Source organism: Vicugna pacos, chromosome 19 (genome assembly GCF_048564905.1).
Source record: "Vicugna pacos chromosome 19, VicPac4, whole genome shotgun sequence".
NCBI lineage: Eukaryota > Metazoa > Chordata > Mammalia > Artiodactyla > Camelidae > Vicugna > Vicugna pacos.
Genome location: NC_133005.1, coordinates 32,520,204 through 32,548,095, shown reverse-complemented (window position 1 = coordinate 32,548,095; position 27,892 = coordinate 32,520,204). Strand labels below are relative to the sequence as shown.

General features: G+C 50.9%; 1 protein-coding gene across 3 annotated transcripts; it reads right to left on the bottom strand.

Moving 5' to 3' along the window:
- Window positions 1–11: 11 nt before the first annotated feature.
- Window positions 12–27,892, bottom strand: L3MBTL1 (L3MBTL histone methyl-lysine binding protein 1). 3 transcript variants are annotated; one of them, XM_072944258.1, is made up of 21 exons: window positions 27,684–27,892; window positions 27,222–27,363; window positions 26,768–26,918; window positions 26,494–26,626; window positions 25,754–25,838; window positions 18,660–18,748; window positions 18,085–18,189; window positions 17,093–17,228; window positions 16,670–16,761; window positions 15,299–15,450; window positions 14,814–14,890; window positions 14,194–14,279; window positions 13,900–14,010; window positions 13,317–13,431; window positions 12,483–12,582; window positions 12,163–12,305; window positions 11,968–12,017; window positions 11,439–11,508; window positions 7,533–7,690; window positions 7,030–7,092; window positions 12–2,771 (listed from the first exon to the last, which is right to left on the bottom strand). In XM_072944258.1, exons 1-21 carry the CDS (start codon window positions 27,837–27,839, stop codon window positions 2,673–2,675), a joined length of 2,313 nt encoding a protein of 770 aa, XP_072800359.1. In that variant the 5' UTR covers window positions 27,840–27,892; the 3' UTR covers window positions 12–2,672. The 3 variants fall into 3 exon arrangements, with proteins under 3 accessions (XP_072800359.1, XP_015093287.2, XP_031543662.2); XM_015237801.3 differs by lacking the exon at window positions 11,439–11,508 and having other exon boundaries at window positions 11,968–12,305; XM_031687802.2 differs by lacking the exons at window positions 11,439–11,508; window positions 27,684–27,892 and having other exon boundaries at window positions 12–2,807; window positions 11,968–12,305; window positions 27,222–27,438.

Sequence of the window (27,892 nt, the reverse complement as noted above, 5' to 3'; positions counted from 1 at the left end):
CAAAACAGAAACAGACTTAATTCTTCAAGTTTATTTATGTTGTTTCATTACACTGACAAAATACACCACATTTTGTTTTCTCCTGCAAGAGTCAAGAGTCACTTTATCTTAAACCAGAAGATTCTCTTAAAGAACACGCACATGTATGTGCACACACACACTCATGAGGCAAGTACAAAAAACTCCACCAAAGTGCATATGAATGAAAGTGCAAACAGGCTTCATTTTTGAACTCTGAGATCATTCTCTCTGCTCCAGAAATTAAACAGAATGCTTCTTACTGCCCTCGGGCGGAACAGGGCAGGGGATGGGAGAGGCTTGCCAGGGGCCAAAGTGTAGGCAGTTCCTGCTGCTGGAGAGCAGGGTGGAGGGCACAGGGCAGTGGTGCCCACTCCCTCCCTTCACTGCGCTCCCAGGTCAAGGTGCGATGATCTCACTTTGGGAAGGAATGGGGGTGAAGGGGCAGTGGGGTGGTCAGCAGGCAGAGTTCTTTCTCCATTTTTTATGATTTGGTTTCTTTCCAGAGTTGACAGTGATACAGAAAGTGCTGAGGCTTCAGAGTTCGGAGGCCTGGGGGCTCTTTTCTTCAAGGCCCCTGGTCCATCCTGCCTTTTCCATAGACAAGCATTGGGATGGAGGTGGGCAGACCCACGTGGCAAAGTCACCCCAGCCGCTCTCCTTAGAAGAGGTGAGGCCCCACAGCACGGCTGGGCGAACTTGCTGTCTTCTCTCCACGACGCAGTCAAAGAGCATCCCTCCTCAGTTTCACAGACAAGCACCCAAGGCCACGGAGCTGCTGGGTTTCACCACCACCCAAGCAACCAAGATAGAGAGGCTCAGACTTGCTCCTCCTTACTCTTGGCCAAAGGACCCCCCACCCACCCCCGCCGTGCAGTCTCTGTAAACCCAACCCCCGCGAGGCAGGGCCTGGCCAGCCCTCCCAGGACAGCGTTGCCTCTAAGGACCGTCTGAAGCCCTGCGGCAGTTCAGCTGGGGGCTGAGTGGCTGCCCCGGCCTCTGTGAGAGAGGGTCCCCTCCTGGGCTGGGGCAGGAACTTAATAGAACTTTGGGTTTCCCACTTCTGCAGGAAAGGTAAAGCTTCATATTTTAACAAGAATAGCCCTTGACATTTTCCCCACGCCGAGCCTCACATCTGCACCCGACAAACACTTCTGAGAGTGCCTGCCCTGAGCGCGCGCGCGCACACACACACACACACACACACACATATCAGGTGATGGAGAGAAGGTGTCTGGGGAAGGCCCAGCTGCATACCCTGCAGGCCCATCTCAGCACCTGCGGCCACGGGAGCTTGGTGGTGACTCCTCGCCTCAGTGTGTGAGGCCAGCTCTTGCTGGGGCCTCTGCCCCCACCAGGTTTGGCAGTGGCTCACCGGAGGCTAGGCCCCTGCTTGGACAGAAAGGTCAAAGTCCCAGAGCCCCGACAGGCACCCAGCTGGCAGTGCAAAACAGATGGAAAGGCATAAGGGACACAGAGAATTCAAGGACAGAAGAATTCACCTTCCCAGCTCCCAACTTCAAGGGGTCTTTGTAACACTCCCCAAGACATTCAAGGGACAGATTGAATATGATGTTTTGTGGGGGGGTGTGCTAGGCAGACTGCTACATTCCTAGGGCAGGAGGCCTGGCAGGCATGGGGCCCTGACCCCCAGGGCAACACCTCAGCTGAGCCCCGTGGCTGCAGGGAAGGATGCTACGTGCAGTTTTGAGGGCCACCATGCCTGCCGGAGCTGCCCCACTGGGCAAAGGCCTGAGATTATCTGATGTACCCTGGTGCTGGCTACCTAGCCGGCCAGGCTGCCTTCTCTCCACACTTGACACAGGAGGGGTGCATGGGGAACATCCGTGGAAACTTAACCTCTGCTACAGACATTAAACAGGCTCTAACCACCTGCTCTGCTGGAAACAGGACTGGGCATGGAACACTGAAATGCCACGTGGCCCAGAACTGGGCATGTTAAAGAAGGCATCCTGGCTCCGAATCCTCCACTTCTGGCCAAAAGGGAGAAAGGCAGACATACCTTCCCAATCGACCCTATGAAGATATGTCTCTGGGGCTCACCCACCCAACGAGGAGGGAAGAGCCGGTAGGGTCTGGCCAGGCTGTGGCTGGGGGCACTGCCTGGAGAACCAGGCAACAGAATAAGGGGAGCAAAATCAGCAGACAGAAAGCAGGGAGGTGTTTTTGAGTAAATACATATGGGGCTGGGTCGCTTCCTGGTAGGAGGAAAGGAGACAAGGCAAGAAAAGCATAGAGAGATGTCGAGGAGAAAAGGGCCTCAGATTGGAGGACTCCCGTTCTGCTAGACTTAACTGCTGAGAGAACGACCCTTGGGGATGAAACAAGTCGGCTGGAGATGTGGGGCGGCCATAGGTGGGGCACCTCCAACCTGCTCCGTCAGTAACACTCCCCTTGCCTGGTCACAGCCTCACCGGTGTGCCTGGTGGCAGATGATCTCCAGGACTTGAGGGGGGGCTAGGACTCCATTCTCCCCAGGGTTCCTGTGCTCTCTTGCACCTTGTAGGAGGCAGCCCCGGAGAGAGGGACCACCCCTGGTAAGGTACCGAGGGCAGTGGGGCACAGATGGGGTATGAGGGACTCAAGGCGGGAAGGAGGCATCAGCTGCAGAGGGAGGGCCAGCCCTGAGCCAGTCACTTTAAGGAGTCATCCGCGTTTTTGAACATGAGAATGGCGTTATAGATCTTCAAGGCGGGGCCCAGCTTGACGCTCATGATCTTCACAATGTCAGCCTGTGTCAGCAAAAGGAAGGCCTCGCCGTCAATCATCTGAGGGGTTGCGGGAGGGCGGTGGAAAGTGGAGAAGGTGGAGAGGGTCACAGGGAAGGAGGAGGGCGGGGATATGTGTGGGGAGTGGGGAGGGGAGAAAGAAAATTGGAGTCAAGGACCAATGGGGGAAAGGAAGGAGGAGGGAGGGGGAGAGGAAGGAAAAGGAGAAAGGACAAGGGAGGGAGAAAGGAAAAAAGGAAGACAGCAATGGGGACAGAGAAGGAGAGAAAGATATCCACTGGTTCCCCACGTTCACACACACACACACACACACACACACACACTCCTCTTTCTGCTGACTGGTCTGGATTTCAGTGTGTATTTGCATAACGTCTTCTGAGTCCTCACTGATAGTGGCTTCAAAAAACCTGCTGTGACTGTCCCCACCCAACCCACTGCTCACTCTCAGTGCTGCTATGGTAAACAGGCAGATACTATGGGCATTCCAACACCATGCAGGCTGAGCTCTACCATGTTACCTATGAGCTATTCTTGAGAAGAGGTGGGGAAGAGAGGAAGAGGGAAAGACAGAGATTTAATCTGAATCCAACTAAGCCTCTGCATCTGACGTCAGTTTATAGGAAACACAGGGGAGAGTGAAGCTAGTTAAATGACACCATGAGGAAGCAATGAGAAGGATCCAGGACACATTCTCCAAGACTTTTTCCAATGTCATGAAAAAAGAAAAAGGAAAAAAATGGAGAAAAAAACCACTCTAGAATATAAGATATTTAAGAGACACCACAACCCAAATCAATTATGTGGACCTTGTTTGGGTCCTGGCTCAAAAACACCAACTGAAAAAGATACTCTGGGTACAAGCAGGGAAATTTGAATACAGACTGGGTCTTAGGCGATATAAATGAGTTACTGTCAATTTGTTTGGTGGGATAACAAGTTTGTGGTTATGGAGAGAAAGACTTTCGTTTTCAGAGATGCACGCTGAAGTACCCAGGGGTGAAATGTCAGGATGGCCATTATTTACCTAAAATGACTTCATCTAAAAACAGGTGAAGCAAATATGGAAACTGCTGATAATTGTTAATTCTACAGGAGAGGTATAGGAGTAGGGAAAGGGAGGGGAGAAAGCAGCCATGGAGGATGCAATGAGGGGAAGAGAGCGGGGGGGGGGGGGTGCTAGGGATGGGGTGGGGGTGGGGTGGTGAGCATGCAGGGCACTGCCTCTCTGGGAGTGGGCCTGGCTGGGCTGGAGATCCTCTGGGCAGGAGGTCCATGCAGCTCCTGGTCCCACCATTGAGCTTGAAGAACCCCCTCCTCTGGGTACTGGGACCCCTTTTTCAAAGAGGCATCCTTTCCCCCCTCCTTAAGAATCATGGCAAATAAAACACTTCTATGCTGTTTCTTATGTGCTCAGCACTGTTCCTAAACACTTTTCATATATTAACTGACTTAATCCTCACAACAGCCCTCTGAAGCAGTACCAGTATTACCCCCATTTTGCAGATGAGGAAACAGAGGCAAAAAGGCTAAGGAGTTTGCTCTCATCACGTTATGCTGGGCCATGCACACAATAGATACCAATAATTATTTGCTGAATAAATTAAATGAATACAAAAGAGCTACAATAAAGCTGATGAAGAGGAACTAGGCACTTTCCTTAGCACCATCAGTGATGACTACCAGACTCTACAGACTGCCCATAAGACCATCTCTCTGATATGCTCTAGTTTCTCATTCACAAAGCATCCCTCTAATGACTGATCTATGCCCCAGCTGGAAAGTATCCTGACTCATGTCCCTGAAAGCATCAGCTCAGCCAGAGAAAGCCTACTCCCTGGAGCATGGTCCTCCCTGGGGAAATTGATGATGTGGACCAGATCCTGGAGAAGGCAATCCTCAGACCCTGCAAAGGTCCTCCTCCACCCTGAGATTCTATTTGACGCTGGTGGTCCACCAGCACACCTTCCCAGCTTTTGCCATTGCTTTTTGTATCACAGATCAGATGTACCGATACATAGCAGATGTTTCTGGGAGAGATAGACCTTCTCCTAAAAAAGGGAGAATGCTGGAGGATCGAATTCTGGAGTGGCTGTGCAGCTGGCTAAATCATTGTACTTGAAGAGCATTGATTTACAACCTGTTGTCACCTAAAGGAAGATCTCTAATGGGTGCTACGTGGCTCTGCTCTGTCTCATTAAACATGTACAGTGAAGATTTGGTTGAAGACACTGAAGGCTTATTTATCAAAGGTACAAGCTGTATGAGGCTGGAAAGCCTTATTAATATCAGAGATGACAGAATCAAGATTTAAAACAATGAGACTATGAAACGAACAAGATAATATTTAATAGGGATAAATGTAAAATTTTACATTAGAGTGATTAAAAAAACCAGTGGTACAGGTAACACACTGGAAAATTTGGTTGGAATATAATAGATAATTGATATAAAAGGTATTTGTGGACTTTGAGGAACTCCAAACTGGTGTGATGTGGCTATGATAAAGCTAGTGCAAACTAAAGGTTTGCTAATAAACATACAGAGTTCAAATATAGAGAAGAAAACAACCCAAATGCCCATTAACAGGAGAACTGTGGGATAGTCATAAAATGCAGCACTGCTCAGAAGTAAAAAGAAACTAACTGCTGGTGTACAAAGTAACATGGATGAACCTCAAAAACATTACACTGAAAAAAGACAGACACAAAAGAGTATGTGCTGTATGACTCCATGTAGATGAAGTTCAAGAACAGGTAAAACTAATTTATATGGTTGCCTGTGAGAGCGGAGACTGACAAAAAGGGCCAAGAAAGAACTCTCTGGTATGATGGAAATGTTTTATATCTTGATTGACATATTGGGTTCAGGGAGTACACATTTCTCAAAACTTGCACAATTGTACTTTTAAGATGCGTGCATTTCATTCCATGAATATTTTACCTCCATTGAAAAACATCTAGGCGTCGGTTCGTCGGTTGTAACAAAGGTGCCCCTCTGGTGGGGGATGCTGATAGCAGGAGAGGCTGTGCGTGCGTAGTGGGGCTGGGGGTATACATGGGAACTCTCTGTACCTTGCTCTCTTAGTTTTGTTGTGAACCTAAAACTGCTCTTCAAAAAATAAGTCTTTTTAAAAACAAAAGCAAGAAACACCTAGGGGAGCAGCAGCCCAGGGTGCTCTGTGTGGGTCAGAGGGCATCTGAAACATGGGGCGCAGCTCTGGACACACCCTTTCCAATAAGATCACCAACCCAGAAGGCAAGCACCCAGTTTGGGGAGGCCTTTGGGAGCTCCAGCACACAAGGATCTGACGAAGACATTGGCTGCACTGGGCCTGGATAAAGAGACTATTCCAGGGAAGGGGGAGCAGACGTCTTTCTTTTGGGCACCTGGCCTGCAGGCGGCGTCTGTGGGAGGCTGAGGCCACACTCCCCTGCGTGAAGCAGGTGCACGTACTCTTTGGAAGGAAGATCTAAACAATCAAAGGTCCCTTCCAGTTTCAAACACTACAGGTTAGGAGAGTCAAGGTAAAGTTCTTTATTTAAGGACAACTACGCACTGGAAGTCAGAACTACCACTGGCGGAGCCCTCGCTGTATGTGGGTACAGTGATGGGATTTACGTATTACTGTACCGTATTGCTTATAGTAATAGATACGCTGGTAATACGGTTACACTAGACATTCTGGTACACGATCCACTCATCATTTCCAGTGCTCACACGGCCCTGCAAGGTAGTCATCATTACACCCACTTTATCTCCATTTTACAGATGAGAAGACATAGACCCAAAATTTAAGTTCTAATCAGCAGAACTAAGATTCAAACCCAAATGTCTACAAAGCTAGTGTTCTTGCCCCTAAAACTCACTGCTTCTCATCTTCGGTAAGCTTTTGGGTCTGGATTTTAAGTGTGTTCGGATCTTGCAGTAAATGGCAACACCTGTGCCGTTCAAAATACACCTTAACTGGCTGTCACTGGGGAAGCTAAATTTGGAAAACAGAAGTCTGAGCAGAGGAGTGAATGGAATCCTGTTTCAGGACGGTATTCCCTTCCTGAGGATGGTCTGAACACAGAGGGTTCCGTTCGCAAGCTGGGCCGTGGTCAGTACTGGATTTTTCTCAAAGACATGGGTCACTATGACTGGTCCCCATCAGGTGGGACCACAGAGGGCCCTCCCCAGCTGGGGGTGGTGCTAGGGAGGGCACCTGCGTTCTGCCGCCTCAATGACAGTGACCCTCCTCTGTCCCCACTCTGTACCTTACCTCATCTTTGAAGAGCCGTGCTTGGTCCTCACAACCTGTCAGGGTCTGAACGAAGCTGAAGACCTTGGAAACCAAAGAAGACATGTTGCCAAGGGGACAGGGCTCGGGAGTGTAGGGAAGAGGAGGGCCCAAGAGGCCTTGGTGCCTTCTGGGCTGTGACACTTCTGCTTTTTCTTATCAGCCTGACAGGATCCTGCGACTCTGTGCTGCTGGGTACGTGAGGCGAGGCCCTTTGCTCCCGAGGCCCAGGGCTGAACCTGTCTCTCCTGCTGGACTTCCAGCTGGACCAGCAGTATGCCCCCTGCCCCATCCACCAGGATGGGCCTATCAACCCTGCAGGGCAGCGGGGGGGGACTGTGGACCGGAGGGATGAGCAGGAGGTTGGAGGTTGTGTCAGGAGCAGTGTATGCTCTGTCTGACAGGGGCCTTTCTTCAGCCCTCCCACCAGGGTGTGGTGGGGCAAAGCAGAGGCGGAAGGAGAGGGAGGGGCCCTCACCCCTCACCTCATCGATGGTCCACTTGGCGACTGTTGAGGCTGAGATGCCCGCCACGCCCGGCAGCAGCTTGCAGTGCTGCTCCCAGCATACTGACAGTGATCGGTCAGGGTGGGCCGACAGGGCCGACATGAAGAGGGACTGGTGCATGACGTCGGCGGTCAGTGCTGGAAGGCAGAGACAGAGGCTGGCAGGCCGAGGCCGAGGACTAACTTGGTCCCCAAAGCCCACTCATACCCAGGCCACCTGGGGGCCTGGCTGGCAGAGTGGACAGGATCACAGCTCCTTCTGACAGCCCTGCAGAGCCAAGAGGCCAATGCAGATCTCCTGACTCCCTTGCGGCAAAGTGGGTTCCTCACATTATAGACTGAGTAGAATGACCCTACCCACATCCCTTTGAGGCTGCATCACCCTAGGTGCTACAAGGATGCTCTTCTCCCCTGGAGCGGCTGCAGCATCAGGGAAACACTGCTCTCTAGATACCCTGCATCACAACGGCCTCCAACCTCCAAGCAACCTCAGCTCTGACATCAAAAGTCCATTCTGTTTGCCCTCCTTTTCCTAAGTCCTTTTGGGCCCCAGACAATTCCTGCAGCGTCAGGGGGATTCTGTTTGAGAATCAGAATCAGCCTGTCCAGTCTGAGGCGCACCCCTAAGACAATGACACTTGCCTCAAGTTCCCTTCCTTCCCCACCTCCGCATCGCAGCCCAGTCTGGTTCCTTGCCTGCGTGCCAGCCCCCAGGCTACTCTGGCACCTGTAGGGTGATCCCTGACCCACTTGTCAGCTTCACATTATTTGTCACTCTGCTTCCTGATCTGGTCCTTGAATCCCTGACCCCTGACCTCCAGCCTCAAAGCAGCTCCATGATTTGATGAGGGACCCTGAGACCTGGCTTCCTCCTTGGCCAGGCCTGGGGCCTGTCTGCTTGGACTTCATCTACTTTTGGTGACTCTGACAAATGTAGCCCCTGCCCACCTTACCTGCCTTGACTGGCCTTGGGCCATGTGGCCACTTTCCCATAGGGCTTGCCCTGCTTCTGCCCAGAGGCCAAGAGAGCTGGCTCTTTCCTGTTCACTTGGTGCTAATTCTAGACTCTCATGAACCTGACCCTTCACCACCCTCTTCCCGCAGGCCCACCCTGCACATTACACTGTCCTTCTGTCTCTCCCCCTTGTCTTTTGCCTTGACTCCCCTGCACCTCACAATCAGCCTCAGAGCCTCTAAGATCTCGTTTCCAGCCCCACTGACTGTTCTGTAACTGCCTGCCTGCTGCCTCTCTGCTCATCAGCTCAAAGCCAAGCTCCTGTCCACACCCAGAAGAGCCCCACCCTCAGGACAACCAGGGAGCCTGCGACCATGGCACAGCCCAGCCAGCCGTCCCAGGACAGCCTGGAACTCCTGTGACAGTTCCACCACTAGCACTTCCTCTACGTGGCCATAGGTTTGGCCTCCTGCCCACCCAGGTGCCCCTTTTGCAGCCCTGTGTCTGGTACTCCGTGCACCATAGTGAGGAGTCTGGGAGCTGAGCCCCTTGTCTTCCCCGGAGCACAGGACAGGAGCTTGCACAGGCTGCCCTGGTGTCTTATCTAACTGCAGAACATCCAGCTATGGGTCAGAAACAGCTCCTCTTGTTCTCTCTTTTTTTTTTCCAGGGTGTGGGGCGCTTTCAAACAACAGAAATTTATTCCTCACAGTTCTGGAGGTTGGAAGCCAAAACCAAGGTACCAGCAGATTTGGTATCTGGTGAAGACCCACTTCCTGACTCACAGGCTGCCATCTTCCACTGTGTCCTCCTTGGCAGAAGTGGCAAGGGAGCTCTCGGTGGGGGGGGTGTCTCTGATAAGGGTACTAATCTCATTGGTGAGGGCTCCATCCTCATGATCTAATCACCCCAAAGGCCCCTCCTCCTAATACCATGACATTGGGGATTAGATTTCAACGTATGAATTTGGGCAGGGACACAAACATTCTTTGTCTATAGCACTATTATTGGAACTTAATAACCATGTGCTGACTAGGTGCTGTGGAAAGACAAGGGGAAGCATGGAGGGTGGGAGGGGAGGATGCAGTATAACAGAAAACACAAACTGGGCTCAGAATCAGGAAATGGGGTTAGCTCCTTACCAACTTGCTTTTTGATCTTGGGCACATCACTTAACATGGGCCTCAGTTTCCCCATCTGTAAATGAACTAGTTGGGTAAGGAAATCTCTGCAGTTTCCTCTTGTTCTTTCAAACAGCTGATACTCATGGGGTTCAAATGGCCCTGTGAGCAGGGTGAACACAGCCGAGTACTGTCCTCTCCAGGCAGCCCTCCCCTGGGAGCTGTTCACCAGTAAACCCACACTGAGGGGTCTAACCACGGATGTATGAGAAGCCTCCTCTGGAACAAAACCCAGAGTAACCAGTGTCCCCTCTATGCAAGAGCCAGTTGGTAAAATGGGAGCCCTGAACAGAGCTCAGAGACCTGGGCTTCGTCCCGTGCTCTGTCCCTGAATTGCCTCAGGCTTTAAGTGAGTCCTTCCTGGTCCTCTCTGGGCCACAGTCTGTCTCTGGAAAGAACTCCCGTGTCCTCAGGATCATTCTGGAAATGCACACAGCAGGCAAGAGCCCTCTGGCGGTCAGAACATGGCCCTGCAATGGAAGCCCACCAGGTACACCAGGCGCGGAGAGAAGAGGTGCCCACTTAGGTCCCATCCCCAAAGTCCTCACTCTGAGGGCCAGAAACAGGCTAAGACCCTCCTCACTCAGGCCCAAGGCTGTAGGAACTGCCTTCTGTTTCCCTTAAGAGGAAACATTATGGAACAGCAGCAAGAGGGAGTCAGGGCCAATTATTAGGACTAAATAATAATTCCAGCAGGTTATTAAACACTTCATGTGAACCATCTCATTGAAGCCTCCCACCACCTTTTAGGATTGGCACTGTTATTATGAGCATTTTACAGATGAGGAAGCTGAGGCTCAGACAGGTGGCGTCACCTGTCTGAGGTCTCACCGCACATAAAAGGCAGTCTGACTTGAGGGCTGTATTTTTAATCACTGTGCTGTATACAGAGCCCAGGTTACAGAGCCTGTTTCTGAGGAACTGGAATAGCCTGGGTCCTGCTCAGAAATTAGGCAATGAACAGGTGATTTCTCAAGGTCTCTTCTTGCCTTAAAATGATGTGCATTCAACTCGACTGAGGCAAGATGCCCAGTGTCCCTGCAGTGTATCAGGCTGAAGATGTGAGATGAATTCGTAATGCAGTGAGGACACTTTGTCCCTTCCCTTGGAGCATGTTATGGGCTGAGTTGTGTCCCACCCCCCGCCCCGCCCCAAATTAATATGTCAAAGCCCTATCCTCCAGTATCTCAAAAATGTGACTGTAGTTGGAGATAGGGCCTTTAAAGAGGTGATTATGTTAAAATGAGGCAATTAGGGTGGACCTTAATCCAATCTGACTGGTATCCTTACAAGAAAAGGAATTTTGGAAACACCCCGGGGCACACAGGCATAGAGCAAAGATCACATAGACACAAGCCAGAAAGTGGCTGTCTAAGCTGAGGAGAGAGGCCTCAGAAAAAGCAAACCTGTCGATACTTTGATCTTGAACTTCTAGCCTCCAGCAGTGTGAGAAAATACATTTCTGTTGTTGAAGCCACTCAGTCTTTGGTACCTGGTCATGGCAGCCAAGCTGACTAAGACAAAGTGGGTGGAAAAGTAAACCGACATTCGGGTCAGGTGCTTTCTGTCTGCTATACCAGCAGCAAGTGACAGGTGAAGTCAGACGGGAGTTTGAAGCCCCGCTCAGCCCCTTACAAGGCAAATGACCTTGGGCAAAATGACTTCACTCTCCCAACCTCCCACTCCTCTCCTCTTGGGGCAAAAACATCTAGACGGCTTGTGAGAGTCAGGGGTGGTAGAGGTCAAGCACCTGAAACAGGCCCACAGTAGGTGCTCTGTAAACAGTAGTCATAGCCACCATTCTCCCAGGTAGTTGACATCTGAAAAGCAGGTATTATTCATGTTTTCAAATAAGGAAACTGAGGCTCGGCGATGTTAAGTGGCTTGTTCTAGGTAATACAGCTAGAATGTGACAGCCATGGCCTCCCTCCCAAGAAGCCCAGAATTGAGAAAAGCAGAGCCGGGTGGTGGGGGGGGCATCCTCCTGCCTCACAGTGCAGAATCAGAAGCCCAGAGAGGCTCTGTGCCTTTCCTGCAGACTCACAGCAAGGCCACAGGTGAAAAGGGGCCAGAATCTGAGGCCCCTCAAGGCCCCACCCTGTGCTCTCGCCACTGCTCTGTATCCCCAAGCATCTTGAATGAAGAGGAGGCTCCCTTCTAGCTTCCCCTCTTGAAACACCCCTGGTGACTCCTCCCACCAATTACTAAGCACTCATTGTGAACAGGGGTGGGGGTGGGGGTGGGGGTGGGGACAGGGGAGTAGAGGACCCAGGACTCACTTGGGAAATCTTCCTTCGGGATCTCCTGATACTTTGAAGGGCGTCCAATCCTGGAGAGAGAGGGACCAGATCCGTCGCAGGCAGTCTGTGCCTGGCCCGGCCCAAGAGGACACGAGGCCCTGCACCCCTGCCCTCCGCACTGGCCGTGATGGCGCGGCTTCTTCCTTAGGGAGAAGCTGGAGAGGTTCCTCTTACGGGCCGAGGCCTCCGTGTCCGAAAGCTCTGCCTTCAGCCGGCTCTGGTTCCTCTCGGCCAGGGGGCAGCCTGAGAGGCAATGGTGAGCTGTGAACTTGCCTGTGACGTGGCCAGAGCCGTCACAACCAGGAGTGGGGCACTTCCTGGAGAAGAAGAAGGCTTAAGATGGGCTAAATCTAATTGTTCCTGCATAGCTCTTCCCACTCCTGGCCGCGTCGGAGATCAATCTTGTGAGCCCTGGTCGGCCACACATGGTGGGTGTAAAATAGGCCCTCTCTGAGCAGTGCCTGGGGGTCTCTTAGCAGGAGCCCCTCACTCACCGGTGGTGAAAGCTGTACTTGGAAGTCCTAGTGTGCGGCAGGCTCCGATAGCTGAGAAGGGGACAGCCCCCAGGGGAGGCAGAGCTGGGTTCCCTGGGTCCTGGAGGGGGAGGAAAAGGAGGTCAGCCCTGGACCCTGGGGGTGGGGATGGGGGAGGGGCGGTGGAGGGCAGGGAAGGAAGTTTCCACAGGGAAGGTCAGCACTAGGAACTAGTTCCCCAGGCACAGGGGCCCTGAGCTAGGCGGGGACACCATTTCCTGTCAGTGGATAGCAGCCCCTCTTTGGGGAATGAGGGGAATGAGGGCTTGGTTCTCATATACTTTGTGGAAACCTGCAATATCAGAAATCACATCAGGCAGATTCATGTTATTCTGACTGTTACCCTGTTTCTTCCCCAAGGCTTTGGTGGCTTTCTCAAAACTCTGCTCATACTTGGAAAACAACAAGAAGGATCAACACCCCCTGTGAAACAGATGTGGGTGACCTCTAACCCCAGCCTGCAGAGGGGACCAGGATTTGATTTAGGGAGCCACACTGATTCAGCAAACACAGCGCAGCCTCTGAGTCGCTCTGCTAGATGCTGAGAGAACTCCCCAGGCGTACAGCACCTCCTGAGCTTATGCTCCCAAGTGAGCTTGGCCCTTTACACCACCAGACCCCAAACCCAGCAACTGTGAAGACCAGAAGCACTGCTAAGTGTAGCAGAGATCCCTGGGGTGGAGAGGATGGGGGACCCCAGAGCTCACTGTGGGCATGTTATGGGGGGGTGCCAGAGCTCAGGGGGTAGGGTCGGACAGCAGGAGGAATGGGTCAGAGTGCCCTGGGGGTACACACGGAGAGGAGGCTGCAGGGGATGCCCTGTCTTGGAGCACCAGCCCGCAGGGTGGATGTCGGGGTGGTCAGCGTCAATCCAGAAGTCATAGGCATGATTCCAGCCATCCAGATGGAGCTAGGGAGGAAAGGCCCTTGGAGGTCAGGTGTTCCTCGCAGAGCCCAGCTCAGCCAGGAGGTCCTCCAGGCTCCAGGAGGCTCTCCCTATCCCCTGGGGCCTGTCAGAAGCAAGATTCTGGATTGGAAGAACCAAGGGGCCAACCCCACAATAATCCGTCTTGGCCACCACATTTTCCAAGTGTTTCATTCATTAAGTTACTGGCATCTCCTATCAATCTTTGGAAGAACAAGCATTATTAGGCCGACTTTATGGGCTCAGAGAAGTGTAGTGACTTTTAAATTCATAAAGGTTAAGTCACAGAAGAGGCCAGAATGAGATCCAAGATCTATGGCCTTGGGTTTAGAACTCTCTTCCCTACAACACACAGCCTCCCTCATGTCTGGCTCACGCCATGCCCTTGACCTCTGACCAGCCTACAGAAGTCCTGCCCTGTTCACTCCCCTAGCCCAACAGTCCCAGAGCCACCTTTATCCGATGGTCCTCCACATCCTCCACACTGGCCACTCGAATTAAAGCTGGGTTCCTGCGGTCCACAGCCTCCAGCTTCATGTTGACCAGGAAGCCGTGCGGGGGTCTCTGCAGGGGGACAGCAGTCTTCAGGCCCAGGCCCAGCTCAGCAGAGCCGAGGCCCCAAGGAGGGAGGCCAGGTGCTGTGCCCAGGGAAACTGCAACCATAGCGGGCACCCAGGGCCCCATCCCGGCTGGCTGAGCTCCACACCTTCCTGAGCTGGGCTCTGGCGGCAGGAAGAGCTGACTCACCACCTTGAAGGCCCAGCTGGGCACAGCAGAGGCCCCGGTTTCTTCCAGATATTTCTCCCAACAGAAGCTATCAGGGTCTGGGTAGTCTGGAGGAGAGGATGGCAGCAAAGTCTAGGCACCTCAACTGAGGGAGCTCTCCCCTCCCAGCAGGACCAGGAGCCCAGGAAGGACAGGGGCTGGTGGAGAGAAATCCCTCTGCATCACCACAGCCTGCTCCTCAAAGGGGGCTCCTGAGGCACAAGGGTGCTCATGACCACACAGTTAACAGAGCTGTCTGGGAACCCTGGCTCCCACCCCCCTCCTTGGCTGTGTCGCTCCCGCTCCAGCCCCGGCCCCATCTGAACGCATGTGGTACGTGGGAAGGACACACTTTCTTCTCTCTGGAGTCCTGCTCCCTTCCTGAGGGGAGTCAGCTAACCTTCCTCCCTTCAACCTCAACAGAGCCAGAGTTTGACTGGACTCTCCTAAGATCAAAGGGTTTTCAACTCCCAGGCAAATAAGGCTCCAGGACACATCTGTCTCCTCACCGTGCCCCAGCTAATGAGGTGCTGGTAAGGGACCAGGGGAGAGGGGTGTGGGCCAGGCCCGGGAAAGGGTGTGGGCTCGGGCTGCAGCGTCACCTTGTGGAGGGGTGAGGGGCTTTCCTTGCTTCTGGCACCAGCCCACCGGGTGGATGTAGGGGCTGCTGGGATCACACCTGAAACCCAAGAATGCTTCACTGTCCCAGGTGAAACTTCGAGGCCCTGGGCCTGCTGTCCTAGGACATCATGTCTGTAGGGCCCACCCTTGTTTTACTTCTGAGTGAGGGTCAGACAGATGACTAGAAAGAGAGTCAGAAAATTCCAACAGTAACTAAAAACTGTAACATCACCTTAATATCTCAGGGAAAATCATGGATCACAGGGGTTTGCTTATCTTAACCTTGGTGTTTTTTAGGTGAAACATTCATTGCCATTGTGTTTCTCATGCTCTGGATCAAATCCACAGGACAGTCAATTACCCCCTTGAGCAATATGTCGGGGCTGGGCCAGAGCCACATGGCGCCTTCCATCCCCTCCACGCCCTGTCCCCCGCCCCCTAGGCCAAGTCTGGGCCCTCTCACTACCAGTAGTCATAAGTGTCGTCCCAGTTGTCAAAGTGCACCAGGAAGCGGCCGTCCACCACGTCGGTCACACTGGCCACACAGATGAGGGATGGGTTCATGCGGTCCACAGCCTCCAGCTTCATGCCCACCTGGAAGCCCAGGGGTGGGGGACTCTGGGGGCAAGAAGCACGGCTGCCACGGCCAGGCCCAGACCAGCTAGGGCTGGCCCAGGACCCACTGGCAAAGGAAGAGGAGCAGGTTCCCCGGGGGTCATGCCTGGTGGGTGGGCGGAGGGAGGGCAGGAGAAACAGATTGAGAAAGAGGGTCCCTCCAGGGCAGAATCATAACCCCCAGCCCTGAGCCACTCAGAAACTTCTGGCCTCCAAGGTACTCTTGGAGGAAGCCTCCCTGTGGTAGAAGATGAGTGACGGGGCAGGAGGCTACGCACTCACCCCAAGAGTCTGCCAGGCTGGGTACAAGCCTCCCCTCCCCGGACAAGCTTGGCCCAACTTGGGCTGAGGCAGTTGGGTCAGCAGTGGGGTGGTGAGAAAGGGAGCTGAAGTGAGGCAGGGAGCAGGGAGGGAGTGCAGGGAGGCACCTGCCACGGGTCAGGTGGAAGCTTCAAAAGCCATCACTTCCCTTGATTTTTATAACTACCCTAGGGAGAGGAGTGCATCACCCCATTTTGTAAGTGACTTGCCCACAACCACAGAGCTGGTCAATGGTGGGGCCAGGACTTAAACAGTTTAAAATCTGCATCCCCTGTCACATAAGCTGGTAGAACCCTACCAATCACCTGGGAACCTTTAAGCATGGTCCCTGGGGCCAGACTGGGGCCAGGGAGTAATTGCCCCTGCCTGAACATCATGGTGCAGCCCCTGCCCACGAGGACCCTGGACTTTTCATATGGTGACAGTTTTACTGGGAGCTCCCTCTATCTCTCAGACCTTTGGCTCGAGATTCGGAGATACTTTAACTGTGAGTAAAGTATCTACAGCTGGCTGCCTTAAACAGAGAGTGAGTGTTGGGACCGGATGGGAGAGCTTCAGTGTTGGTCAAAAGGAAGGAAAAAGCTGCTCCCAGAACAGAGGCTTGTACCTGACACCAAGAGCTGCAGAGAGATCCACGCAAGAAAGAACAATGATATCCCAGCGCCTAGGCTCCGAGAGGATACGCGGAGGAGAGGATTTCAGCAGTAGGTGGAGGGAGGGCACTGGGGAAACCAGCTTCCCCTTCAGGCCCATGGCCTGCCCAGTGGGCCCCTCCCCTCTGGTCTAAGATTGGAGCCCAGCTGAGAGCACCAGAGGGGCGAGCACTCTCTGCTGAGTCAGGTTCCCTGGCGGCTGCAGGGACTCTGTCCTAGGGGCGTGTCCACTTGCTGGGGGCACTCACGTGGCTCTGGCTCACAAACAGGTGCTTGGGGGCAGCCTGAGCTCTTGTGCTGCGCAGGTACTGGCTCCAGCTGAACTCCTCCTCCTTGTAACCTAGGCCCCTCGGGGGGATGAACAGAGCACTGTGCAGACAGAGGCTGGACCGTGGCGAGGGCACCCCACACTGAAGTAGCAAGATCAGGCAGGCCTGAGGACCCCACAACCCTCAAGAACCTGCCAAGGGACCCCCTGCCAAAGCAGGACACAACGTGGGTGGATGCTCAAAGAGCCAGGGTGGAGTGGAAGCCCCGGGGGCCAAGTCATAGAAGGATGAGATGCAGAGAGGCTGGCTGTGCAGCGGGAACAAGGAAGGGGGCACCTCAGGGGAGAAGGAACGGGTCTGTGGGCTCACTGCCTCACTGGGACCAATCTGGCTAGGCCTTACCTTTGGGAGGCTGCAGCTTGTGCCCTGTCTTCTCGAACCAGCCAGCGGGATGAATGTCAGGAGAGTTGGCATTGATCCAGAAGTCGTGGCACTCAGAATACCCATCAAAGTGCAGACGCAGGCGGTAGCCACACACCTAGCCCCGTAAGGGGGAATCACAGGGCCGCTGATGCCAGCAGACTTGCCACTACCCTTCCCTCAACTCTCCTGGCACAGCCTGGTGGTCGCAGGGGCGCTGGTGCAAGCAGGTTCCCCACCCCACCCCTCCTCACACTCAGGTTTCCCCGCATCCTGAACTCTGCCCCACAATCCCCTCATTACTCATACTCATTAATGAGTAATGAGTCCTTGTACTCATTAGCCCTGAGCTCTGGGCACAAGACAGGCAGATCCTGTGACATCCTCCTGCTTCTGCTGAGCCCTGGACAGAACCCCGAGGGTACCGATCAAGGCTCAGGCCTACATGGGGGGCCCTCAGGACCTTTCCTTCTGCTGCCTTTTCTCATGGCTAGGACCTCGGGGAACTGACAGTGGATCTTTGAACATAGTGCCCTGTTCCGTGCCCCGGGGCTTGTGCTCAATGCCTCTCATGCCTGGAACACCCTACTCATTCACAGCTCATCTCTCAAGACTCAGCAAAGGAGACCCTCCCTCTGTGAAGCCACCCCTACCCGCTCAGCGCCCCATTTTCATCACCCCGATGCTGCGTCACTGTTTATATGGCTGATTTCCACCAGAGCTGTGAGCTCCTAGGAGGACAAGGACCTTGCTGGACTCATGCCACCATCTCCGCCCTGGGGAATGTTCTTCCTCAGGAACATCACCACCCCAACACGTCGCCTGTTTTGGGTCCATTTATTAGCTTTCTGTGTGTTCCACCTCAATCCCCTATTACACTGTGTGCTTTTGAGGGCAGGGCAGTGTCTCCCTCACTTGAGCCCAGGCCCTCTGTGCCCCCCCGGCTGGCCCCTTCCATCCAAGCCTCAGCTCACCTCAGCCACGGTGAGGATGAAGTACATGGACGGATGCTGAGGGTCGATGCCTTCCAACTTCATGCCCAGTCTGAAGCCATTCTTGTTATGAGTGACCGCCTGATACTGTCAATGCACAGATGGGAGAAGACCCAGCTTCCCTCAGGCCTTATCCTCGCCCGGTGGGCTTGGGGTGAAGGAACTGCCTTTGGGCCCCACCTGCCTGGTACTATCAAAGGGATAATTTATCTGGGGAGCTTTCATGCAGGGATCCAAAACAGGATAGACTAGCTCCCAGATCCCTCAAAGAACGGACTTCAGGGCTCCCTCTTACCCAAGTCATGGAAAGACCAGTGTATGGACTTGAGTAAAAAGCACCAGAATTCAAAAGTTTGCAAGCCCAGGGATGGGTGAGCCTGGAAACCCCTAACAGTGAGCCCTTTTCTACTCTGGGCCCCTGATCAGTTTCCCCCGCTTCCCTTATGCCAGTCCTCTGAGGGACGTCAGGCATGGAAAAGACCAGAAGGCCTGAGTTTGGTGATGAGTCCCTGGACTGGGAAGGTAAGTTCTTCCCAGGTGGAAACTGTCCAACTCACATCCTTGAAGAGGCTGACAGGGGCAGTGATGGCCTTCTGCTCCTCAAGGTAGGAGTCCCACGACCAGCCTTCCTTCTTCTCCCTGGGGGCTGTGGACAGGAGATGGACAGGCTGACCCCCGGGCTGCTCCGCGAGTACCACTCTCCTAAGTTCCCTTGACCCAACTCGACCTGAACCTCCAAATCAGACCTTGTCTGTGATCACAGGCTGCCCTCTGGTCCCTCGCAGACATGATGATGCCAGGCCCAGGGGGCCCAGGTGAGAGTTATCTCAGGTGAGGCCGCACAAAATTCTGCCCACCCGCCCCTACCCCTAGGCCACTGTCAGCAAAAGCACATACAGCAACTAACTGAGGTTACAGTCTCAGCCACAAGGGACCCTGTTTAATGACAAAGCTGAGTGACAAGTGTTGAGTCAGAGGACTTAATCATAGTGTCACCCAGACTCACTGGGAAAGAAGAGGGAAATGTAGAAAGAGGAAGAAACAGAGAAGATCACACAGAAATGAGAAACTCCCTTTATCCAATTCTTCTTCCCCTGAACACAGACAGGCACACACAGGGACACAGGTGTGTGTACGTGTGCTTGGCGTGCCCACAGAGACTGAGTCCACAATCCCACCACCGACACACACGCCGTGCACACAAACACACACTCACAAGCACACACTATGGTCAGGGTCTGGGGAGGGGGAGATGAATTTCCCTGGAGGACCTTCAGTTTAGCCTGAGAGGGAGTCCTGGCCTCCAGCACAGAGGAGAAACATCCTTTAAAGATGGGAAGAGCTGGCACCATGTAAGGAAGGCCCCCAAGGTAAGTCTGAAAAAATTCACAAAAATCGGCTTGACTAAATAGCTCCAGCTTCTTCTAGAAACTTCCATGCTTCAATTTTGTCATCTGTCAAATGCAAATCACTCCATCTACCCCAGAGGGTCGTTAGGGAGACTAAGGGCTAGTACCATGTTTTGCCGACTCGGAACTCTTAGGTGAGCTGTTGTGAGTAAAAATCTTCATGAAATACTTGGTCCCTCCTAAGTCTCCACTGACCTGGATTCCAGCTCTGCCTCGCCCTGGCTCACTTGGCTTCTGCTCCAGGTCATTCAGGTGTGGAGTGGTTTGTCACTCAGGAGGAACCTTGTTTCCTGAGTTGGAACCTCTGTGACTCCCAGGAGCTGCCTAAATTCCCCAGTCACTCTACTGAACCTCAAGATCCCAACCATCTGATCCAGTTGGGCCAAAGCCAGTACTGTCTTCATCAACAGATGGACCGAGGCGGGAAACTCTCTCAGAGATCTGCACCGACACAGCAGCCTAGAGCAGCCCTCTTCCTGCTCCTCTCTGTCCTGAGTGAAACGTGGGTTGGTCCTTAGACAATATCACCCACTATGGTCCCTCAAGAAGCCCTCCTCATCCAGACTGAGTAAGGGGAGGGGAACAGAGGAGGCTTCAGGATGCCAGCTTAGCATCACGTTGCTGTTTCTGGCCACCGGAATTCCACATCATTCTGGAGAATACCTCTTTACTTCCTCCAAATCACCACTACTATCACCAATCCCTTTACAACGCCCATTTCTATCTCTATACATATCATTTTTCTTTTTGCCTCACTCTTCCCAAACTATAGCAAGCCAAGGAGCTGGCCATTTGTCAGATATCTCATATCAGGCACCTGGGCTCCGCCTTGGCTCTTTAATTCTGAGTACCTGCATGCCTCTGTGTATTTCTGTGCCTTTGCACATGCTGATCTCCCTGCCTCAAACATTCTGCCCCAACCCTGTTCCATCCTCTTATCTTTCTGTCATTCATCAGACCCAGCCATATCTCTGGCACCTAGCATAAGGTTTTACAGAGAATAGATGCTCATCAAATGTTTGATGAATGAATGACTAGAGGGATGGAGGGATGGATGGATGGATGCATGAATGGATGCACTGAATGCATTCCACCTACTCCAAGGAGACTTCCTTAACTACATGAGGAGGAGTTTGTTCTGTGACAGCCCTTGGTATCTATATATCTCAAATATAACACTAATTACACTATTACAACATAACTACATAGCTCTCTCTGCAATGAGATTGTGAGCTCTTTAAGGGCTAGTATGTGTTTTGCCTACTTGGAACTCTTAGCATCTGGTTTAGTATCTGATACAAAACAGGCACTTAGTATCTGTTAAATAAAAGGGCAATCATGGAAATATGACATATCAAAAACTGTGTGGGAATATAATGTGCAGTATGGTGATTATAGTTAATAACACTGTATTGCATATTTGAAAGTTGTTAAGAGAGTAGATCTCAAAAGTTCTCATCACAAGAAAAAAAACTGTAACTATGTGTGGCGATGGATGTGAACCAGACTTATTATGGTGATCATTTCACAACATATACAAATATTGAATCATTATGTTGCACATCTGAAACTAACATAATGTTAATATGTCAATTACATCTCAAAAAACAAAAACAAAAATAAAAACCTCTGTGACATGCAGCCAAAGGAGTACTTAGAGGGAAATGGCAGCTTTAAATGAACACGTTAGAAAAGAAAGACTGAATTAATTAAATCTGAAAAATTAATCTGTCTCATGAAGTTAGAAAAAGAAAGGTTAAATAAGCCCAAAGAAAACTGAAGAAAGAAAATTAAAAAGAAAAGGCAATAAAATTAATAAGGCTCTAACAAGACTGATTAACAAACAGGGAGAGTGGCTAAGGGAAAAGGGGAGACGTTGGTCAAAGGGTACAAACTTCCAGTTATAAGGTGAATATGTTCTGGGGATCTAATGTACAGCCTAGTGATTACAGTTAATAATACTGTATTCTGTACTTGAAACTTGCTAAGGGAGTAGATCTTAAATATTCTCACCATTTAAAAAAGCTAATTATGTAGCATGATACAGGTAACACTATGGTGGTAATCATTTTGCAATGTATAAGCATATCAAATCAACATGTTGTGCATCTTAAACTTACACAATGGTTTATGACAATTAGATCTCAATAAAGTTGGAAAAAAAGAAGAGAAAAGGCACAAATAATAATAAGAGAAATTTTTAAAGGGAGATCATTATATACACTGCAGACTTCAAAAAGGGGATTTTATGGGGATAAGGGGATATTATGAACAATGTGACACTGATGAATTCTCTTGTTAATCACCCAGTGTTAAGCCTACCTCTGCACGCTAGTGAAATTGCTCTCCTGAGTCCCCAGGGACACAATCCAATAACCATTTCTTATTCCTTAACTCTCTTGATCTCCTTGTTCTACCAACCACCCGTTCTATCTCAGTATTTCCTTTTGCTGCACTTTCTCGGCTGTATCTTCCACCTCTTCTGCTTCGGTTACTGGTTCTTCTTTCTCCCACCCCAACCTGCTCACTTAAGGAAGGATCCCTAGAAATCAATTCAGTATTTCCCTCCCATCTTCTCTCTAGAAGCTTCCTCAGCATGGCTTCCGTTGTTTCAGTAGATAATTTACAAATTAATGGTCCTAGCCAGACCTTTCACTACAAGGTCCATAGGAAAGACAGAGAGTGTAAAGAGAAGAACAGAACACCATGGTTCAAGAACAACAAATGACAAGCAGTCATCAAGGTGCCACTGTGTGTTGTGTCTTTTTGTTTTAAATTGTTACAGATACATCTCTGTATTTACCTACCTCTTACAGAGTGTAGCTAGCCAATCCATAATCAATTCATTTTAAGACTGAATGCTTAATCAAGAGCCTGGTACTTGTGTGCAACGAGTACAAGGGATCTATGCCTCAGAGCACCAAACTCAAGAGGCTGGGCCCCGTAATGCTATGATCTACTATTTACCAGGCCTTCAGTTTCTAGGGAGTCTGGACGCTCTTCAAAATCTAATAAACCATGAATGACTGAAAAATTGTGCTGAACACTGGAATTTGACACAACATTGTAAAATGATTATAAATCAATAAAAAATGTTAAAAAAAAAACAAGTTTATACTATATAGTGCAGGGAAGTATATTCAGTGTCTTGTAGTAGCTCATGGTGAAAAAGAATAAAAAAATGAATATATGTATATTCATTCACGTATGACTGAAGAATTGTGCTGTACACCAGAAATTGACACAACTTTGTAAGCTGACTGTAACTCAATAAAAAATAATAATAACAAATTTAAAAAAAATCTAATAAAAGCCCTGGACCATCCCTATAAAAAGTGAGCAATTCACAGAATTTTGAATGGAAATTTAGATTAGGGACCTCAGTTAAGAAGGCACTGCTGTAAGAGGCATACTGATCAATGTCTTGTACTGAATCACACACTCATATTTTCAACATGTTCCCCAACTCCCCATGGCACTCCTTGTATTTTGATAGAAAATGTGTTTGTTACAACTAATTTGAAAACGGCAAGGATCTGAATAAATATTTCTCCAAGGAAAATATATAAATGGTTAATAAGCATATGAAAAGATGCTCAACATCAACAGCAATCAGGGAAATGCAAATCAAAACCACAATAAGATACCACTTCATACCCACTAGGATGGCCACAATAAAAAAAAAGATAAGAATAAGTGTTGGTGAGAATGTGGATAAACTGGAATCCTCACTACTGGTAGGAATCTAAAATGGTACAGCCACTTTGCAGAACAGTCTAGAAGTTCCTTAAAAGGCTAAGCATAGAGTTACTATATGACCCAAAAATTTCACTCCTAGGTATATACTCAAGAGAAATGAACACTTATGTCCACATAAAACTTGTACACAGATGTTGCAAGAAGCATCATTCATAACAGCCCCAAAGTAGAAACAACCTGTATATTCATCAATTGATAAATAAAGTGTGACATGTGCGGAATATTATTCAGCAATAAAAAGTGATGAAGTACTGATGCATGCTACATCATAGATAAACCTTGAAAAACACTGTGCTAAGTGAAAAGAGCCAGTCACAAAGGACTACATGTTATATGATCCCATTTATATGAGATGTCCAGAACAGGCAAATCCATATGTACAGAAAGTAGACTGGTGGTTGCTAAGGGCTGGATGGGAATTGGTGGTTTGGGGAGAATGACGGCTAATGGGTACAGGGTTTCTTTTTGGAGTGATGAAAATGTTTTAAAGTTGATTGTGGTGATGGTTATACAATTCTATGAATAGACTAAAAACCACTGAATGGGTGAATTGTACAGTATATGAATTACATTTCAATAAAGCTATTAAAAAGCTGTTTCTTATAAAAATACATATAAAGCACTAGCTTAAAAAATGGATTAATTAGACATTGTCAAAACGAAAACTATCAGCTTCTCAAAAGACATCATTCAGAAGGGAAAAGAAAAGCTAGTCACAGACTGGGAGAAAATATTTGTAATATTATACATCTGACAAAGAACTTGTAGCCAGAATACATAAAGAATTAACAGTAAGATGATAATGCAATTAAAAGTGGGCAAAAAAACTATAAGGAACACCAGGATGCTTGTAGCATTGCTCTGAATCTGAAAAGGCTATATGTAACAAGTTGATCCTGAAGCATGCCACTGCAGATCTGGACGCGGGCAGAATGAGAGCTGACATGAGAATATAACTAACTCTTAAAATGATCAGAACAGCTATTAATGACAGCATGAGCTGTAAAGACTTTTGCAATGGTATGTTAGAAGACAATCCTTCACACAGAACGGTTGAAAAGGTGAAGGAGATAGATGAGAGAGAAGGCCTGCATTTGTACATGTTACAGGGTTCTAATTCTTCAACTATCGGAACATTCCATCAGGACTAGATGCGTCAGGTCTGCAGAACATGAATCCAATAGAGTAGCCATCAAATGCCAAAAAGAGTGTAGACAAAACATAGATTCTCCACATATACAGGACACTCAAGCAGCCCTGCCACCCTCTCCCCTGCCCTCAGACTCTTCTGCCAAAAGACCCCAAAAATGAGTGGAAAAAGATTTCAGTCATAAATGCAAATTTGTCTACTGATAAAATTTCTTCTCTTGAAAAAAAGGCAGAAGAGGGAAAATATCCAGAATCAATACCACATTAATGTTCACAGTTGAGATGGTGAGATGTGCAAATCAAAATACAACTTTGGACTGGTCAACAGGACCCAGCTAAAAGAATGCTGGTTTATGAATGTATTTCCTTAAGTAAGATAGAGCAGTCGAGCCAATAGTAGTTAGATACTAACTCCTTCTTCTGTTAAGACTTAAGAGGCCATAAACCAATGAGAGCTAAGACTTGGCTTCTGATGTGATAGCCTTGGGTGAGAGAGAGCAGTGAAAATCTGGTTTGGCAGAATATGGAATAGGCACTATAGAGTTTAGAGCCCTGGACACAGAATGGACTCCTTGGGCTGGCATTGCCATCAAGGCAGAATGATGTCCTTGGACTGACCTCACCCTCTGGCTCTCTCTGGGACAGGAAAGACAGTGACTCATGCCACCGAGCCATGTTCTGAGAGGAACCACCAACATATAACTCATCCATTCCTCTCTCTACTGAACATTTATTGAGAATCTACTCCACACTAGCCTCTGGGATATTTACCAGGGATACAGTGATTAATAAAATAGATTCAGTTTTGAGGGAGGAAGACAAACATTGCTACAAAGTGTCTAGGTGATTATTAGTGTGATAAATGCTACTTGGCTCCAGTTGGCCGTTGTCCACATGGGAATGTGGAGATGGTAATGGAGAAGACCTCAGGGCCAGAGCTGACTACAAACGACCTTTTTCCATTTTTCTTAGAACCAAAGAGTCAGACTGGAGGCCCAAATAGCAGGGTCGGACCAATGACCAGAATGGACTTGCTCACACCATCAAGGGGAAGCAACACCACGTGGTGCCATTAAAGGCTGCTCAAGTCTTCGGATACTAAGCCTGGCAGTAGGACCTACTCACAACTGGATAATAGACAAACACACGGTATAATCCCTATGAACACACATATACTAATACATAAACCAGAAACACTCTCTCATCCACACATGCTGACTCATGCTTGTCTGTACGTACAACACACCATCACAACGGTAACCCACACTCCCAGCCTTACACCTCCAAAGGTGTATACATACATTACACGAATATATATACACAGGCCACCATACCAGGCTGGCTGCTGTTCCACTCCTCACTTTCTGGGGTGCTAGCGGTGGGTTGTCCCTCTGGATCTTTTTCTTCTTCTTGCTTCTCCTGTGAAAGGCAAGCCTGATCCCAGCTTCCTGTCCTCATGGGTCAGCATGGCCCCTGCCTAGCTCTTGGACCACATGGTGTTCTGCCCCAAACAAGTGGAATCTCTTCTAGGCCACCAGCAGGAACACAGCTCCAGCAGACAACCCCCTACTACTTGGGCACAGAGTCACTTGAGCACACACCCCCTGGCTTCACAGCCTGACTACAATTCTCCTTATTCTCAGGTGCGGAAACTGAGGACATAAATACCTGCTCGGTGCTGATTTTACCTGCCCAGTGGAACTTTCATGCTATGTCTCCTCCAGATTCTCTGCAACTAGAGCCCCGTGCTCCCTGGCCTCTGGCCCGGTGGCTTGGTTCTAGTGATGAAGCTTTCCACCTGCCTTCGCATCTACTTGGGTGCTTGTTCATGTGCATATGACTTAGCCCTGCCACTAGACCGAGATGTGAGCTCTAGAAAAACAGGAGAGTGATTTATTCATTTCTCTCTAACCAAGTACAGGACCTGACACAGGCTGGGACCCCAAAAGATGATGAATGAATCATTATGTGTCTTCTTTGGCCCAGTCCCATGGCCTGGGTTAATGGAGGGAACAGTGGGGATTGAGGTACAGCCTCTAGCCTTCCCCGTCCCTCCCCACTGCCCTCTTCCTACCATGGCCTCTGGTTCCGACTCCTCCTCGGATGGGCTCTGATATTCCTTGCGCTTCCTCTTCTTCATTGGTTTCAGGAGCTCAGAAGCATTGGTGCAGGAGTTGCTCTGGCCTGAGTTCTCCACTATGACTGACCTGAGGGAGGGGCAGCCTGAAGGAAGAACCACCCACCCTGCACCACCCACCCCTTCTCCTAAGCCCCCTGCAAGAGTGGGGCCCTAAGGGCTCCAAAGACAGAGAAGTAGGGCTGCAATTCCCCTCACCCCCAACCCTCACCGCTCCTGGAACAGCTGGGGACAGCCATCACTGGAGGAACCAGGATCTGGACCAGCGCCTTGCTGAGGCCCACACGCCTGGCATTGGCAGGTGCCATCATCCTCTGGTGGGTCCTGAGGGGGATCTTCTGGAGGGTTCTGAGGGAGGTCCGCTGCGGGGGGAGGGGGAGCCAAAGGGGCCTCAGGCCTCCCGCCCATCACTGCCACATTCCGGCTCCGCCCACTTAGGGGCCCACGCCCCCTCAGGCCTGGCCTCCACCTTGGTCCCGCCCCCCTCGGGATCCACTACTGGACAGCACCCCCTTCTTCGCCAGAGGACCAACCTGTGGATGTGGGTGCACCTGCAGGAACCCAGGTCACGCCCCCTCGGGCCACACCCCTGGCCTTGGCTCCTCAGGGAGCTCAGGGTTCCCCTCACCCACGCAGTGGCCCAGCTCCGGGCCTGGGGCTCGTACCCGGCTGTTGGGACCCCGCATCGCCACCTCCCGCAGGGGCCTCGCCATCTTCGCACTCGGCCACGCCTTCCTGCCGCAGTTCGGGGCTCGGGGGCTGCTCCGCTCCCACCATGTTCGGCGGCGCGTACTCGCTTATCCGGAACTGGAGCGCGGAAGGGTCTGAGTACCGGGACTCCTGCACTGGCCCTTGACCCACCCTAGTCAGCACGGTACCCCTCCCGCCACCTCACTCCAAGCCACGCCCCCAGAACCCATTCCCCCACAAGCCACGCCCCTAGGACCCCCAAATGTCCTGAAAGCGCCGCACTCCAAGCCACGCCCCCAGAGTCCCTCACTCCGAGCCCCACCCCTAGAATCCTCCCTCTCGGCTAGCTTCCCCACCTTCCGCTTCAGGCCCCGCCCCCGGGCCCACAGGCCCCGCCCCACAGCTGCTGGGCCTCACCAATCTCCACAGACACTGACCCGCACGCCACTCCCAGAAGGCGGGGCCGCGGCCTCGGTCCACTCTAGGAGCCTCACTGTGCTGGTGCTGGAGCTGGCCGTTGGCCCCGCGCTTAACTGCGGCAGAACGGTGGCCGTGATAGGTACGCTGGCAGCCACTCGCTCCGGGGCGCCCATACGGATCGGTTCCCGCGGAAAGCAGGACACATCCAAGGCACTGCTGGGCAGGC

Excerpts from the sequence above, each read along its gene's own strand:
- L3MBTL1 (XM_015237801.3), bottom strand. The coding sequence starts at position 27,839 with ATGGGCGCCCCGGAGCGAGTGGCTGCCAGCGTACCTATCACGGCCACC. Across the intron at positions 25,839-26,493 it reads AGTCGGAACCAGAGGCCATG|GAGAAGCAAGAAGAAGAAAA; the intron begins GTAGGAAGAGGG and ends TGCCTTTCACAG. Across the intron at positions 16,762-17,092 it reads CAAGCTGCAGCCTCCCAAAG|GTTACAAGGAGGAGGAGTTC; the intron begins GTAAGGCCTAGC and ends CGAGGGGCCTAG.